General features: G+C 43.9%; 1 protein-coding gene across 1 annotated transcript in view; it reads right to left on the minus strand.

Moving 5' to 3' along the window:
- Positions 1 to 4711: 4711 nt before the first annotated feature.
- The window catches only part of TMEM163 (transmembrane protein 163), a 101567-nt gene continuing 90979 nt past the window's right edge, over positions 4712 to 15299 (minus strand). The window contains 3 exon segments of the mRNA XM_055811901.1: positions 4712 to 5858; positions 7270 to 7411; positions 11880 to 11991. Coding sequence (XP_055667876.1) covers positions 5798 to 5858; positions 7270 to 7411; positions 11880 to 11991 — 315 coding nt within the window. The 3' untranslated portion in view covers positions 4712 to 5797.

The raw sequence follows: 15299 nt of genomic DNA on the forward strand, positions 1-15299 counted from the left end.
GTTCAATATGTTGGTATGTTTTCTTCAACATACCACCAAATGTTTCCTAACATCAGAATGAATTGGTGGAGGATGCTGGTCATTCAGTCCCTTATTCTGGTTATTTTTGGAAACATTTTCCTTCTTGTTTCATTCCCTTGATTATTGTTCAGCTTTGACAGTACAGAGAGACATCTGTAAAATGGTGAGCAGCTTGAGTCAGCTGTGGGCTGTGTTGCAGTCGCATAATGGAAAAAAATGTATGGAAATTGGAGTTTAGAATAAAAAGTACACGCGCCACGCAGCTGTATTGGAAAGATCATTGGGGAAGCTTAAACACGAAATACTTCAGCTCTCAGGCACTCAGCCTGGGTTCACTCAGACTCCCTCTAGTAGAGAGTCCACAGCTGGAAACATTTTGCTGGGACTTTGTGTGGCTCTCAAATGCCTGAGTGCACACCGACCCTGCCTCGTCAGGGGCAAGGGAGGGAACGTCCCACTTCAGTGCCTTGCAGTGCCCCCTGTTTATGTTTATGCCCGTTGGGATGTGAACATTTTATTATTTTACCGATTATGGAGATTGCGTTTAAGCAAAATCCTGGTAGTTGGTCTTTGTTGCCAAAAAACTGAATATTGTTTGCACCGAACAGGTTCCAGCTGTTCTGTCTCACTGTCTCGTCCTGCTTTGCCTTGTGGAGCCATGGCTCGGGGGTCTCCCCTCGCGGGAGACTTGCTGCAGGGCCTGGAGGAGCGCTGCCGGCTGCAGGCATTGCCTGGTGCGCGGCTGGGAGGAGGGAAGCCACCACAAAAACCGCTGAAACAGTACGGCCACCTCTAAAGAACACGTACCGAGGTGTGAGCCTTCGGCCCGTCGGCAGGGAACTGTTGCTTGCGCTGTAAGTCAGCGGCACCGCGGATCGTTGCAGTGAAAGCTGCTCCGGCACTGGAGCCCCCCTTTAGCTTTAATCTCCTCCCTGCCTCCGTAGGAGGGAGGAATTGGTGTTGCTCAAGGCTGTGCTGCAGGCTTGGATTCTGCTGGGGGGGCTGCCCCGTTGAAAGGAGGCTGGTATTTCTTGGCACTCAGCTGTTTTCGGGTAGGTGTTGCCTTTGCTCCGCTCCTTGCTCGGTGGCGAGGTGACAGGTGACAATCCTGCAAGGCCTGCGTCCCTCAGGGAGAGCTCAGGATACCAGGTTTGGTGGAAAAATGGGATGTAGGTACCTGCCAAACTAACTCAGAAGAGCAGCCCTTCCGTGCAGGTTTTGGACAAAAGGCACCGCCAGCCTCCCTGCATTCCGGTGGGGTCGGTCCCTGCCGGACCTGCACACACTGGGGTTCCCCAGCGGGCAGGGGGCTGCCCGACCCCTGACTTCCAAGAACTGTTCAGCGCCACCTCAAATACGGATCTCGTGGCTGAAAGGAAAACGGGGGAGGAACAGGAGAGGGAAACATCCCTGGGTTGTCTGCTATTTGATTTAATTACGCTCTCCCGTTGCGTAACCTGGACCCACATGCCAGGCCGCAGGAATGTGTTTTTGTGGGCTACTCCCGCGTAGTTACTGGCCCTCAGTAACCACAGGCGCGGGCCGGCTGCTGGGCTTTGTCACACCCCTGGCGTGCCCAGCGGGCAGCAGGCTCCTGGGAGCCCTGGGGAGAAACCACAGCTGCCGCCAGCACAGCGAAATGCTTCCCTACGTGCAGAGCCCGGCTGAAGCATCCACAGAAGTGTGTGTACCCCAGGGATAATCTCTGGTTAAGTAGCTTCAGTGTTTCCTTATCTCGGGTGCCGCCGCGGCAGCTTGCTGCTAGCGTGGCTGTCTGCTTAACGCTCCATCCTCACGGACCGCAGAAGAAAATCAGTAATAAAGACTTTTCTCAAGTATGAATTTGACTTTCTAGGAAAAATGGATCTTCAGGTTGGGAACAGACATTCCTGCTTTGTGTATTGTTAAGGTTTAACAGATGGCCTAGATGACCATGGAAGGTCCCTTCCACCCCCACCTGTTAGTACTTGTCTAGTAGACCTAGCATCTCCATGAGCTGGCCCCCAAAAAGATGCCAGAAGTGTCTACGCTTTTTCCCAGGCAGCTGAGATGGCAGAAAATGCAAATGGTATTATTGGCGGTGAGCAACATCGTGGTTACGTTCCCAGATGCAGGGACACCTAAAGCTGAATGTGCCCACATCTGAGAAGCTTCTGGTCTGGGGTCTTTGCTCCAGGACCATTTCTGGAACATCGTTTTCAGTAAGGAGCTTCTTTTGAGGCTCCAATTTTCTGCCGCTGTCTGGCTTACCGACTATTGCTAAGAGTGAAATGGGACTAAATCAGCAAGGGATGTTAGACCGGTGATTTTTTCATGACAATCTGGGTTCAAAAACTCTGGCTTTTAGCTCTAAATGGAATGTTATTGTTTTCCCTTATTGAAATACACATCATGCCTACCTGGTGCATGCAGGGCAGGGCTTGGGATTCAAGACTGCAGCTGTTGTAATCCTTCCTGTGAGGGTTTTTGATAGCTTCCCTCTCTGCTGAACAATGTGGCCAAATTCAAAGCATCGGCTCAGACTCGTAGTCACTTTCAGGGATTAATTTGCAATTCAGAGTCTGGCCAGACTTTACCGAGTGTCAGCCTGCAGTCTCTGTACTAGCCAGTGCTGTTCCTTGCATGAACACTGAAGCTCCTTCCTTGTGTCCTGGGCACAACAACGAGGATCTGGCAGCGCTGGGAAGCTCCCGTGGCTGTGCTCACCGAGCAAAGTATGATGTGGGCCAGTGCCAAGGTTCAGGTGATTAGTCCAAGTGCTTTTGAGCTATTTCAGCTTTTGAAAAGTCCACCTTCGCTTAGCTTAGCTGGAAGCACACTTATTATCTCATAGCTAGAAAAATCGACTGGCACAGACATTTACTAAAGAAAACTAACACAGAAACTGTTACCTTTGAGGGTGGCTGGCTAGAGCGGAGTGTCTCAGTAAATTAGACGAGGAGTTATTTTCTCTTCTATTGTCACGTACCATACAAGGTCTCCATGACACTAGCTGGCTTTATCAGCATGTATTTGCTTTCATTTCTGAGTATCACTGTTTCCTGGTTTTTCCTTTTAAGTGTCACAATTATTTCAGTTATTGTCTTGTATTTAGCTGCTAATATCAGAAATTCTTTGAAGCACCTGTGGTAACTGAGAAGTTTCTGCAATTGCTTTAAGTTAATCTGGTAAGAAAAAGCATGATTCATTTGTTTAACCACATCTCCTTTTTAAAGGCTACACAGCTGGAGTCTGTACTTGCACACATCCTCTAAGAGCGTTCCAGAGTCCCAGAAAGAAGTGTGAAATGTCAGTTAGCGTTTAGCTTTGCTTCATGCACGAGCACAGTTGCGTAGTCCTGTGCTCCTATTCACACTCAGCATTTTAACAGAATTATTTAATGTTTGAGCTGGGTGTTGGTTTTAATGTCCCGCTTACTTTCAGTGGTCTAGGACTTCTGGTTACAAAGGTTACAGCAGGAATTACATATCTTAACACAGGGCAGAAGGCTTTCTCATCTCCCTTCAGAAGCAGTTGGCGTGGGCCTCTGCTACAGATAGGCTGCTGGAGCATGCAGCCCTGCAGAGCAGCACTTTGAGTAGTTCCTGAGTGTCGTTCTCACAACTAGCCCTGGGACTGGAAAAGTAACAAAGCCCCTAGAGAGGTGGGAGAGGGTAAACGGTACTAATAAAACTAACAAACCCATGAAATGTCTGATGCAGCTCTGTTCAGGCCCCGGTTCTTTGATTCTGAGGCTGAAGATGCTTGACAAAAGCAAGTTAATCAGTGGGGAAATACCTGTTCCACAGCTCATTTCGTGGAGGTACCAGTTAGAAAAGGAAGCACAGCAGGAAAATACCAGGACTAAGCAAAAGCATAACAAATTAGGAACTCGTATAGGAAGAAAGGGTCTTGGGGTGCTATTTGGTATTTAAAAATCCACCTGTGATGAGTACAGTGATGACTCCTATACTTCACAGTCTTTCTGCAGTCCTTGCTGAATGAGTTACAAAGCAGCTCGTTTGTCTTACCCAGCGTTGTACTTACTTTCATCTTACTGCTGAGTGACATGATGATCTCTACCATCCTGTGACAGCAAGGCACAAGCAGCGTCAGCTCCGACAGCAACAATTATTATAAAGTTTGCATACAAATGCTTATCCAAACTTAACTGATCCAAAATACGTGTAAACAAACTACAGCAGCAGAACAAAACTGACTTTGCCGTAAAGAATTTTGTTTCAGGCAGAAGCGAGTGCCATCTCTGCAGTGCTGCGCACCTCGTATGGGCACTGTCAGGTCAGTGAAACCTCTGGGTGGTCTCTGCCCAGCCTCTTCCCACACACAGCATTTGGAGTTGGCTTTTACTAGAGATCCTTAAGGATCTGGCTGAGAACTCGCTAAGTGATATATGATGGGAAATACAGTTTTAGCATCACACCGGGGGGAGGGGGGGAGGGGAAAAAAATCAGTGTCCCCACTGTACACCAAGCACTGAACAGTTTAATTGTACACCTGCTCCAGTTTATGCAGTCTCTTCATGGAGCTAGAAATCCCCATTTCTAGCTACTTGGCTACTTACCCTGGTCCTATTTCAAACTCTACGGTGGACTGTCTATTTTTTTTATCCACCTGTGATAAACAGAAGCAACACTACTGGTTCTGTGTTGTGAAAACCAACCTGGAATATATAAAATAAAGAGAAAATGGATATAGCCAGAGAATCCAGTTTAATAGGCTGCTATACAGGAAGACTTTGTTCTATGATACATTTTGGAAATAGTTTTCAAATGTTACTTACAGATACTGTATAAAATAGATACCAGTTTTATTGATTATACGTCAAGATTCTTTGATAATTTAATCTGCTATTAAGTAAGTAATAGATAAGATGTGTGATGGAAGGTGAGCAACACTTTACAGGACAATCTAAATCTAATAAATAGATCTATATCTCACCACGAGATCGAGCCACTGCTGTGCCATCGTCAGACTACAGAGCAACCACAGTCACACACGCTGGTACATCTGCGTACAGTATAATAGAAGATGAAAATCCCGTTCCTCAGGCAGCTCCCTCTTCCTTGCACGACTTTTTGGCTTTGGTCTGTACAGTAATACTGTGTGTGCTTGTTTGGTGCATGCAAAGCTATGAACAGTGTCTCGTTAAGAAAAAATAGAATTTAAATTGAAGAGGTATCGTTTCAGTTAATTTAGGTGTCTCTCTGACCACAGAAAGGTTTGTACCTACGCTTTCCGTGCATCTATTTGAACCAGCGGGAGGGAGTAGCTGCGTTAAGTGTTTTAAGCAACACAGCTCTTGGTGTCCAGACTCCACACAGGATACTCCATTAGCTGAGGAGGGGAGCAAGGATTGTACTTCTGTTACAGCACGTGTTTGGGAAAATACAGGCCCGGGGGCGGGGGGAAAAACCCAGGATCTGAAACTGGCACTTCTTTACCCACAGGCTTATCACACCATTAAGAACACTTTCACTCTGGAATATACAACATGGCAGCTGGGTTAAAGCTGCAAACTGCATGTTTTCTATTGTCACAGGAATCAATAGCATACTTGAGAAAAAAAAAAAAAACAAAACAAATGCTGCCGTTTCGCTGAATTGCAAGCAGTGTGCACATATGCCAGTTTTACAGAGAGATTTCCCATTAAAACAAACTTCAACAAAAACAGACCACGGGAAACAAACTGCATATTTAGTAAAATACCATTGGCACCACTTGCCAAAATGTACGATGCTGTAGACTTACAGTCCTTACAGAGGAGAGGGCGTGATCTTCACTCAAACATTTCATAATGGCGCGTTTGCCGTACGCGCGGTATCATATCGATAAGCAACCTGCAGAGGAAAACACAAGAGCGCTGACGCAGAGACACAGGAAAGCCCTGGAACTGGAACATTCTCTTTCCCCATAAATATTGACTCAAAAGAACTCACACGTAGTGACAGCCTCATCTTGCTTTCTCCTGAGCAGAATTAATTCCATCCCACAATTAATTCTGCCCAAAAGGGAGTGTAAAACAAACCACGTGGAGGGGGGCTCTCCTTTAACAACCTTGGAAGCAAGGCTGCACTGAGAACCTGAAATGCACAGCAGTACTCACTTTTGGCTGGAGAAACCATGGAGGGATTTGTGGGAAAGGGACTGTTGTAGCAACCCGTTTCACACCAGGCTGCAGCAGGAAGGTATCTAACAGCAGAGGAGAACTGCAGCGCTTTCCCAAACTGTAAAATCGGGTAGTTGCCAAAACAGAATTTAGTTTTAGCCTTCACTGTGTCTTGGTGACACCACAGCTGAGCACACTGTTGAGCAGACCAGTGGCACGTACGTAGCATGAGTTTCAGCAGCTGTACAAAATGTTTCTGATGCTATTTGTTTAAATAAATACTCTTGTAAGGATTTGCCTCTCTGGTTTTCCAGAACAGTTAGTTTTACAATGGAAATAGTGATTACAGTGATTTTTCCAAGGATGGTATTTCCCATTAAAATGTTAATTTAATTTTCCAAGTTTAAAGAAAAAAACCACACAGCTTCCAGATGACAGCTTACTGCAGCCTGGCCAAGGTCTGCTTCTCAACCGGCGCAATTCCAACTAACTAAGATGCTACATGTCCCCCTTCCCCTTACGGCAGAAAGAGGGATAAACCAGAAAACCCTTAGTTTCCATGCAGCGAGGGAAAGTGTGGCAGCAAGTGAAGCCCATGTCAGAGCTTCATCTGATTTTATTCCATTTCTGGTTTCATGCATCAAGAAAGCACCTGAAAATTCAATACCACCAACATTTGGAACCGGACTGGCTAACCTTCAGTTCAGAAGCTGCTATAGGGTAGCGCTAGGATGGAAATCACTAGCACGATCCTTCTTTAAACTTGGGCATCAATTAAACTATCTTCAATTTAACCTAGACTTACTTTGGAGAAAACAGTGCTTAGAAATCTGCCATAAAAGCAACAGGGACCGATTCTATCCAAGGTTCAACCCTTGTGTTTCCCAATTCAAGTATCCAAAACTCTTCTAGAACTACTCCGATTACTTTTTAAGTCCTGGTTTCTTTCCAACTGATGTGAGACACACCATCTTTTTATCCCTTTCCACCCCCTCTCCTTCAGCACTGGCTGCCAGCCTATTAAATTCCAGCGGCTGCTTTTACTGGAATTATATAAGCCTGTATGAGCTATGGCTTATTACCTTAGACAGACAGCCCATCTGCCGTACGTACTGAAACACCCGCTCGCAGGAGATACTCACTTGACTCCGTAGGCAAATATTGTAAGTCCGATTAGAACTCCTATACTGCCATCCAGATACCAGACAGAAGAATTGTGTTTAAAAACTTCTGCGCTAAGAAGGATGGAAAATCCCATTATTCCACCTACAAGAGAGTTGAAACCTAGAAGGGGAAAACAAATAATTAAAGGAAGAAGCACATCTCAAGGGATTTGCTTTAACCAACTCACCTAAGAAAAGGTCACCTGCAGGGAGACAAGGCGTTATTACCAGTGCCACCAGAGAGGAGCACAGACCTTGGGAGAGGTTACGCAGTGGCACCTACGCGCTCTTGCACTGCGTTAAGGAGGAAGCAGTGCCATCCATTCACACGCAGTTAGGCAAAAGTCTTTGCCATGCCTCACTTCAGCAAATCCAACACGGAATAGTTGGTGTGTGACCGGTGTTTAAGAACTCTGTCTCTTGTCCTGGCTGACATAAATAACCTTACGTTAACTTCCCTGTACTGTGTGTCTTGATTTGGTCAGTCCTGATTTTTTCATTCTCTGTTTTGTTGCAAATCCCACTTCTAGCTGCTGTTTATTTCATAGGGCTTTCATCAATTGATGCTGATTTTCCAAAACAGCAACATTCCTTCAAAACACTGGACCTGCTCCACACTGACTCTGACAGTCAAGCACTTACCTCTCTAGTAGCTTCTCGTTACAAATGAAGTATCTTTGAGTTGTAAAAGAGCAGCTGGCTGCAGCCCTGAGTATGACTGCTGTAGCCCCGTTATTTTCCAAAGAACCCCTTCGTAATATACGTACCGTTGCTGCTGTGCAAGTCTCCCCAGTTAGAACTTGAAAGGCCACTTCATGAGCTACCCAAAGGCTCTCACGTTCTTTGAAAATGAGCAAACTGGAGACCAGTATACCCAAGGAGCTCATGAAAAGAAAAATGGGTTTGCATAGTAACATTTCAAAGACCTCTTGAAGCTTTTTACCCCATTCCATGTCTTTATTTACATGTATTTGGCACTATAGCTTAGAGCTGCATACACTGCTGAAAGCATTAGGGAAGTCATACGGGATAATTGTAGGAATATTTTCTGTTTATGCCTCAGACATATCACTGGAGCTTCCTCTCTATTATTCACAATTTTTATCACCATCCTTTTAGATTCCTCTTTCTTTTTTAAACCCCCTTTCTTGTCTCCAAGATTGTCCCTTCAAAATTCTCCCAGAGTTTTTGGAATAATTACTGCCCTTTTTCCTTCAACTCTTGTTTGATCGGCTATTGGGTTGGGGGGAGGGGGTTAAGTCATCCCCCATTCTTCTTCCCCCAAATTCCCTTTTTCTGATTTTTTTTTCCCCTTCAATGACCCCCAAAGACATCACTGTTCAACAAAAAGCTAAAACAAAAGTCATCACTGATAATACAGATATAAGATCGATACAGATATATATAAAAAACCTAGTTAACAAATGAAAAATCAAACCTGCAATATTCTATATTGCTTGGTGAGTCAACTTTAGTCAGCTGCTGCTTACAGTACTTAGCCAGTCAATTTCCATTTCTCCCCATGACTGCCAACAACCACATACATGACACTTAACTCCGGAATGTCTCCTTTGATCCAGTCCTCACCTAAATCACACTCTTTCTGAAAGAGGTAGCTAAAAATTGACCTTCCCCATGTATCCCTATGGCTGAAACAATCCAAATATTAATAGTTTATACAAATAAGATTCGCCAGTTCCCTGTCAGCAGGTACTTAAATGCAAAGGAAACCCTGGCACGGAAAAGCACGTGTTACATAGCAAGTCTGTAGCAGAACGGAGCATACAAAGGTTTCAGGCTTCCAGCCCTGCAAAGAAAAGGAGGTCGGGGGGGTTTATTGGACTGTGGCAGTGCGTCCTACAATTGGAATCACAGGCGTTGCATGTAAATGCCTAATTACTGGATTAATTATACCGGTATAGTTAAACCAATACAGACAAAATTACTCCGTCAACACTCTAGTCTAGAAGAATCCTGATCCTTTCTTATTTCCAGGAAATATACTGCTAATACATGTCAATGAAATACATATTGATTGTGTGTATGTATAAAGAATATTACGTGTAAATTAATGAACTGTATTTTTACCCCAGTGTTACTTCCCCTGCTCCAACTTAAGTCAGAATCCGTCAGCACGACACGCAAAAAACCCCACACATTTTCTTGCCATTATTGGCTGATAGTTCCAAATGATCTAAAAGCTACTTACAAAGGAAATGGTTTTCTCTTCCTGACTGTCCCTCAGCTCAACCTTTCTTTGCCAGTGTGGCAGGGAATCGTGTAGCGGCAGCAGGTACTGATCCAGACACCATGTTCTGTGCGTAAGGCTGGCACAGGAGAAAACGGGTGGCTAAATCCAGGAAGGAAGCAGGTATCTAAAACCTACAGAGAAGTCAGCTGACATCCCCTAACCTTCACATATCTGCATTTGTTCTCCAGGATGTTACAAAATTCAAGATAGGAAATGGCTGGGTTTATTATCCAAAAGGCCATGAGCTTTCACTATAAACAATTTGTACAAAGAACATTGTGCCTTATTAGGACTCATACATTCAGGCTTTAAAGAGAGATTGTTGTCAAGCCCTAGCCTAAAACAAAATTATTCTTTAAAAAATTGTTAATAGAGGTTGACATGTATGAGAGAAAATTTGCTGTTTTGAAAACAAACCTATTTTTCAGGAAGAAAAATGTATGCTCTTGTCACTCAAAACAGTTTGTTGGTCTACAGCCAGCGATCGCAGGAGGTAAATTAGCAGGAAACAGAAAACGCTAAAAAAAGAGATGCAAGGGAGTGCTAAATCTGTCTCAGCTGCTGAATCACATTGTCTCCTCCCGATTGTTAATAAATCAAGTATATATGTAAATATATCTTGTGAAAGAAGATATTTAACCACACATGGTAAGATCATCCTCCTACATTTTCTAAAGTAGTTCTGAAGGAGAGAAAAAGAGAGATAAAAACCAGACTGAGGTAATTGTATACTTTATTCCCTAATTTCTTTAATCAAAGAATGAGCAATCTCCAGCTCAGAAGCAATATAATTAGCACAAGGATGTAATTACGGGGGGGAAAGATTTCTGTGCCATACAGAAGACCAATTCAGAGCTAGAGTTATTCAGGAATTTCTCAGCTAATATTTTGTCTGAAAAAACTGCTCTGTTTCAAAAACAAGCTACATCTTTTTAAAGGGAGGGCTGATCATTTGCCTGCCCAGCCACAGTTCTGCGATGGTCAACATGTCTCACACGCTGACAGCGAAGGAAGTCAGACTCACTGGTCTGTCCTTCCCAGGATCCTTTCCAGAATCCTTTTTGCAGGTTGGAGATCTTTCCGTTTCAAAATGTCTAGGGTGTCAGAGTCTATAGTAAAAAATAATATCACTGAACAGCATGGGCTGTTGGGAGAGAATCACAAACGCAGGGAGGCAGTGGCTTAGTTGTAACCCCCGCACTGCTGTTCTGATTCCATTTTTTATTTTGTTTAAAATATAAATAGTCATGAAGTATTTATATAAGTGGGATGACATAAATACGCATAATACATTATCACATATCACCAAAAAAAAGATTTTGAGTATGTTTAAGTTACTTAAAATAATTGTATGTATCCCCAGAGTAAGCTGAAAATTGAATTTCCTGAAAGTGAAATATTTAGCAGAGTAAAATTATTTATGTACCACAACCCATGAATCATTAACACCCTACTGTGTATGTTTACCAAGTACTTCAAACTGTCCTGCGCTTGCAGATAAAACTGCTAGAGATTTGTAGGGCGCCGTGAAATCTGCCATCACTGTGGCCTCACCTGTTTGCAGAGCAGATCCCTGGGGCTTTCTGAAGATTCTCAAGCTTGAGCCTTGTCAGTAAGAGGCAGCTCTGGACCTGCTTTTAAACGTGCCTTTAAACATACCTTTAAAAGCAGCCACCATCAGGCGCCACACACCTGAGCCAACACAGCAGCGGCAGCGAGGGGCCAAGATTCACCTTGTGCCCACCTCGGGCAGGGCCGGAGGAGCGTAGGGCGGTAGGCAGGCAAAGGCTTTGTTTTACACATGCGATGCTCCACCAGCTCTACTGAGTGGCAGGAAAAGCACTACAGTGGCAAAGCACGCCTTCAGAAGCTATGTATGAATGATGGTTGCAATTCCTGCTCAAGGCAGGGTGGCATTTTCTGCAGCTGTTCTAGCTGTAGGGATGAAATTGTTTAGCTGGCATAGGCAGCGAAGCTAGATGTGACTTAACCAAACTTACAGAATTTGGTGTTGTATCCCCCTTCTGTAGTCTAACCTCTGACTAATACACACCTAATTTACTATGTGCTCTATCCCTAACTCCCTACTATTGCTTACTATCCAGTTCGACTTCCACCAGAAATTTCCACCATTTCAAACGAGGTATCTATGCAAGAGCCTAGTAGTACCACAGACTATTCTAGGGTGTCAGGTGGGGGTTTTTTCCCATTTCCCAGTGGCTGCCTTATTTCAATGCTCTTTCACAGCTGTCATCGTGCAGGTGTCACTCCTATCAATTGTTTCAACAACAGTCCCTGGAAGAGTCTATAAATGCAGCAGGACCAACTTCACACTCACCATCGGTTATCAGCGCTCTGCTTGTGAGGACCTTTCCCAGCATAAATTTGATTACTGCCAAGACAGTGCAAAGGATTCCACTTAAAACGGAGACACTGTACAGAAAATCATCCTGAAAGAAAAGATGTCAGACGTTAGTATGACTTCTGGTCACGCCCCATATATTAAAAGACAAATAGTACTAGAAGACAAATAGTTCTAGTTATCATGCAATTATTTGTGCCACTGAAGTATACAACCTGAGAGAAAGACTTCCTGAGTTACGACTTCCACGACAGCTGGTGCTTAGTTTGTTTATACTGCCATCTGTAATTGCTTTTGCAAATATAATTGATGATGGTTCCAACGAAAAAAAAAAAATTTGAATTGACCCAAACTCCTCAGCATCAGGAGGTTATGCATCTGCAGACTGCCAAGTAATCTAATGCCTAATGCAATCAGTCACGAAGCCCCCGCATGCAGGATAAAGGCTTGAGGGCTGAACCCCACTTACCAAACCTTAGCTGATTTTTGCTGTGAGAAATAACCACTTTAATATTGTTTCTGATTCTGTGCTTGCTTTGGTTTTGTTTGGTTTCCTTCTTCTGAGACAAAGTCTGGTCCAAGCTATATCTGTAAGACTCCTGGTACTGATGTGCAAAGTCAAGTTTAGCTCTTTCTTAGAAAACAGATTTCCCATGGACTTTCATTTCACAGCTACAGAAAAACCCACGCTGCTTAATTTGAATGTGTAACACGGGCTCCCCCAACTCGACCCAGAGCTGCCTGTCTACATAGGGCAAATTAAAGTAACTCATTACTGTTTCACACACATTCTCTAAAGGGTCATCTGGAGGCACCTACCACTTTCTGCTGACGATTTTGGGTTTGGTTGGGGTGGAAGGAAACACTCCTGGGTGCCGAAACACTGGCACTGCAGCAAGGTGCCTAAAGGGAGTCCCTGTGCCTTCTCCCCCCAGGTACATCAGCCCACAGGCAAGGCAGGAAACCCCAGGCGAGCTTTTAGCGTGCTTGTCTGCCATCTAATCAAAGAGCTTTGAAATAGATTAATTTATTGCTCTTAATAGAAGTTTTAATTTAAGCTGTTGCAGTATCAGTACAAATAAAGGAAATCGCAAGAATATTTTTTTTTTTCAGTCTACAGGTCTAAGTGGGCCAGTGCCATTGGGAACTTGTTACTGATTAAAACACTCTGGCAAAAATCCCCATTGATAGTAAACATTGTCATGATGATTCATCATCAGCGCCATCCATTTTCATTATTTTAGCAGCAACTGAAAACCCAAAGAAATTTAAAAAATGGTTTTGAAAGCTGCTTAGGAAGATGTCGACAATTAGATTACTGGTATAATGTACTCACATCCCTAAATAAAACATTCAATATATTTGTATACAATTTTTTAGGTAATATAATTTTAAAAGTCTACTTTGTCCACTCTCAGTCATGAGCTCATTCACTCTAGTCCTGGTATGATATTGACTATTAAGACAAAATGCACTGAGGGAAAGGGAGTAAAATAGAAGCAGTGAGAACACACAACTCAAGCACTGGGTAAAGGCAGGACAAAAAGCATTTGTAAACTATTCTAACAAAATGACTGGAAAATTCCCAGGCAATTTCAGAGGGCTAAGGAAGGGCTAAGGAAGGACTAGGAATATTTGCTTGCTGTCAGCCTAGCAAGGGACACTGGGAGCCTTCAGAAGATCTGAAATGACAACAGAGCTCCAGAAGTCTGGATAAGCTTTGCAAAAGGCACCTGAAATTTGAGATCTTTGTCAAATTCAGGCCTCTGACTTTTGGGCATCTTTCTCAAAAACGCGTATTTACCATGCCCAAGGACTTAATTTTCATAGCCTGACAAATTCTCATTGGTTTTGAGATTTTAATCTAACCTCATCTAATATTTTATTAGATACTTTACCTAATATCTAACATACAGCATACATATAAGACTTCAGAATAGTATGAAGCAGAATGACACACTCCATCAGCCTCGCCACCCCCATCCCAGCCCGCCGCGTTAGCAGTCAGTGCCACTCCCACGCTACCAGACAGAATGCGAGCTTCCCAGTAAGCATGGCAAGGAAACCCACCCCCGATGCTCTTGAGAGCATGGAGGCCCCCCACTCACTAAAAACTGAGCGAGGAGCGGATGAAAGGAGCAACGCCAAGGGGTGTGTGAACGTGCTGTGCTCCCAGCCGCGCACTGGCCCATGGCTAGCCCCAGCCTTCCCCAGGCAACATGTGTGTCGGCCGAGGGCTCACTGGAATAATCGACAGTTCGACACCATGTTTCTCCTGAATCTCACTTGCCAATGCTCAATGACTACATGACACCTCTTATTTCATCACCACCCAAACAACTCTCCAAAAGCTTACTGATGGCTCCCAGGCATCCCTGGGATGTACTCGTCTTCCTCCTCAGCGAAGCACAAGCTTTGTCATGAGCACAGAACTGAACGTTGCAGACCCAGTGGAAGTAGCAGCATAAATTACTTTGCTATCAAAAGTTACGTTACTGTCAGCCTTGGGCTGACAAAATGCATTTTTCTATACCTACGAAATTCTTGGGGATAGATCTGGAGGCAATTACAAATTCACATCATTTGGAAAAAACTACAAATCCCAACACCAGAGATTTTGAGAAGTATCAATGCAGAAGTTCAAAAGTCCAGGTATTAATACAGAATCATGGAAAGGTTATGTCTTATTCCCTGTGTTATAGTGCAAAGTTTCACCTTTGGCATGGCACATTATTTGGAGCTGGTTTGTTTTTTTCCTGCCATGGCAGGTACTACAGATCTTTGGAGTAAATTGAGGGGGTTTTCCTGCACGTGTCACTAAACCTACGGTATGTAGAAATGTATCTTGCTATTGGTTCCAGCTATACAGCTGTGATCAACATTAGTCTACTTATTTTACTGGAATCCCAAGAATGATTTATATGTGATACAGATTTCTGAATCGGTTCATAAAGTGAATTAATAAACAGGCTTCTTATCAAGGACTCAGGAACTAGAAATTCCCGAGTTTGGCGGGTTTTTTTCACTGGATCACAGAAGACGAGCTCATTTTGTTGCTAATACTAATCCAACAAGCATTGTTGATGCAGAAGACCTGAAAAATCAAAGCTCCTTTGTTATCACAGCAAACACAGAAAGGGAAGAAATTAAAAAATCCTGCTCTTAACACAAACGCCTCAGCGGTTTCTTGCTTTAGACTGTGCCAAACAGCTTTGGAGCAGGCAATATTCTTTCTTTTATCGCTAAATCCCTGAATCTAAATAATAGCTAAAATCACCATCTCCAGCTGCGTGCGGCTTTTCGCAACAGCCACAGGGCGGCGCCAGACACCGTGGTAACCCAGCGCTCCGCGCACGAAGGCAAAACCGAAGGGGAGGGAAAAAATGGTTTCAATTC

Source organism: Falco peregrinus, chromosome 8 (genome assembly GCF_023634155.1).
Source record: "Falco peregrinus isolate bFalPer1 chromosome 8, bFalPer1.pri, whole genome shotgun sequence".
Classification (NCBI taxonomy): Eukaryota; Metazoa; Chordata; class Aves; order Falconiformes; family Falconidae; genus Falco; species Falco peregrinus.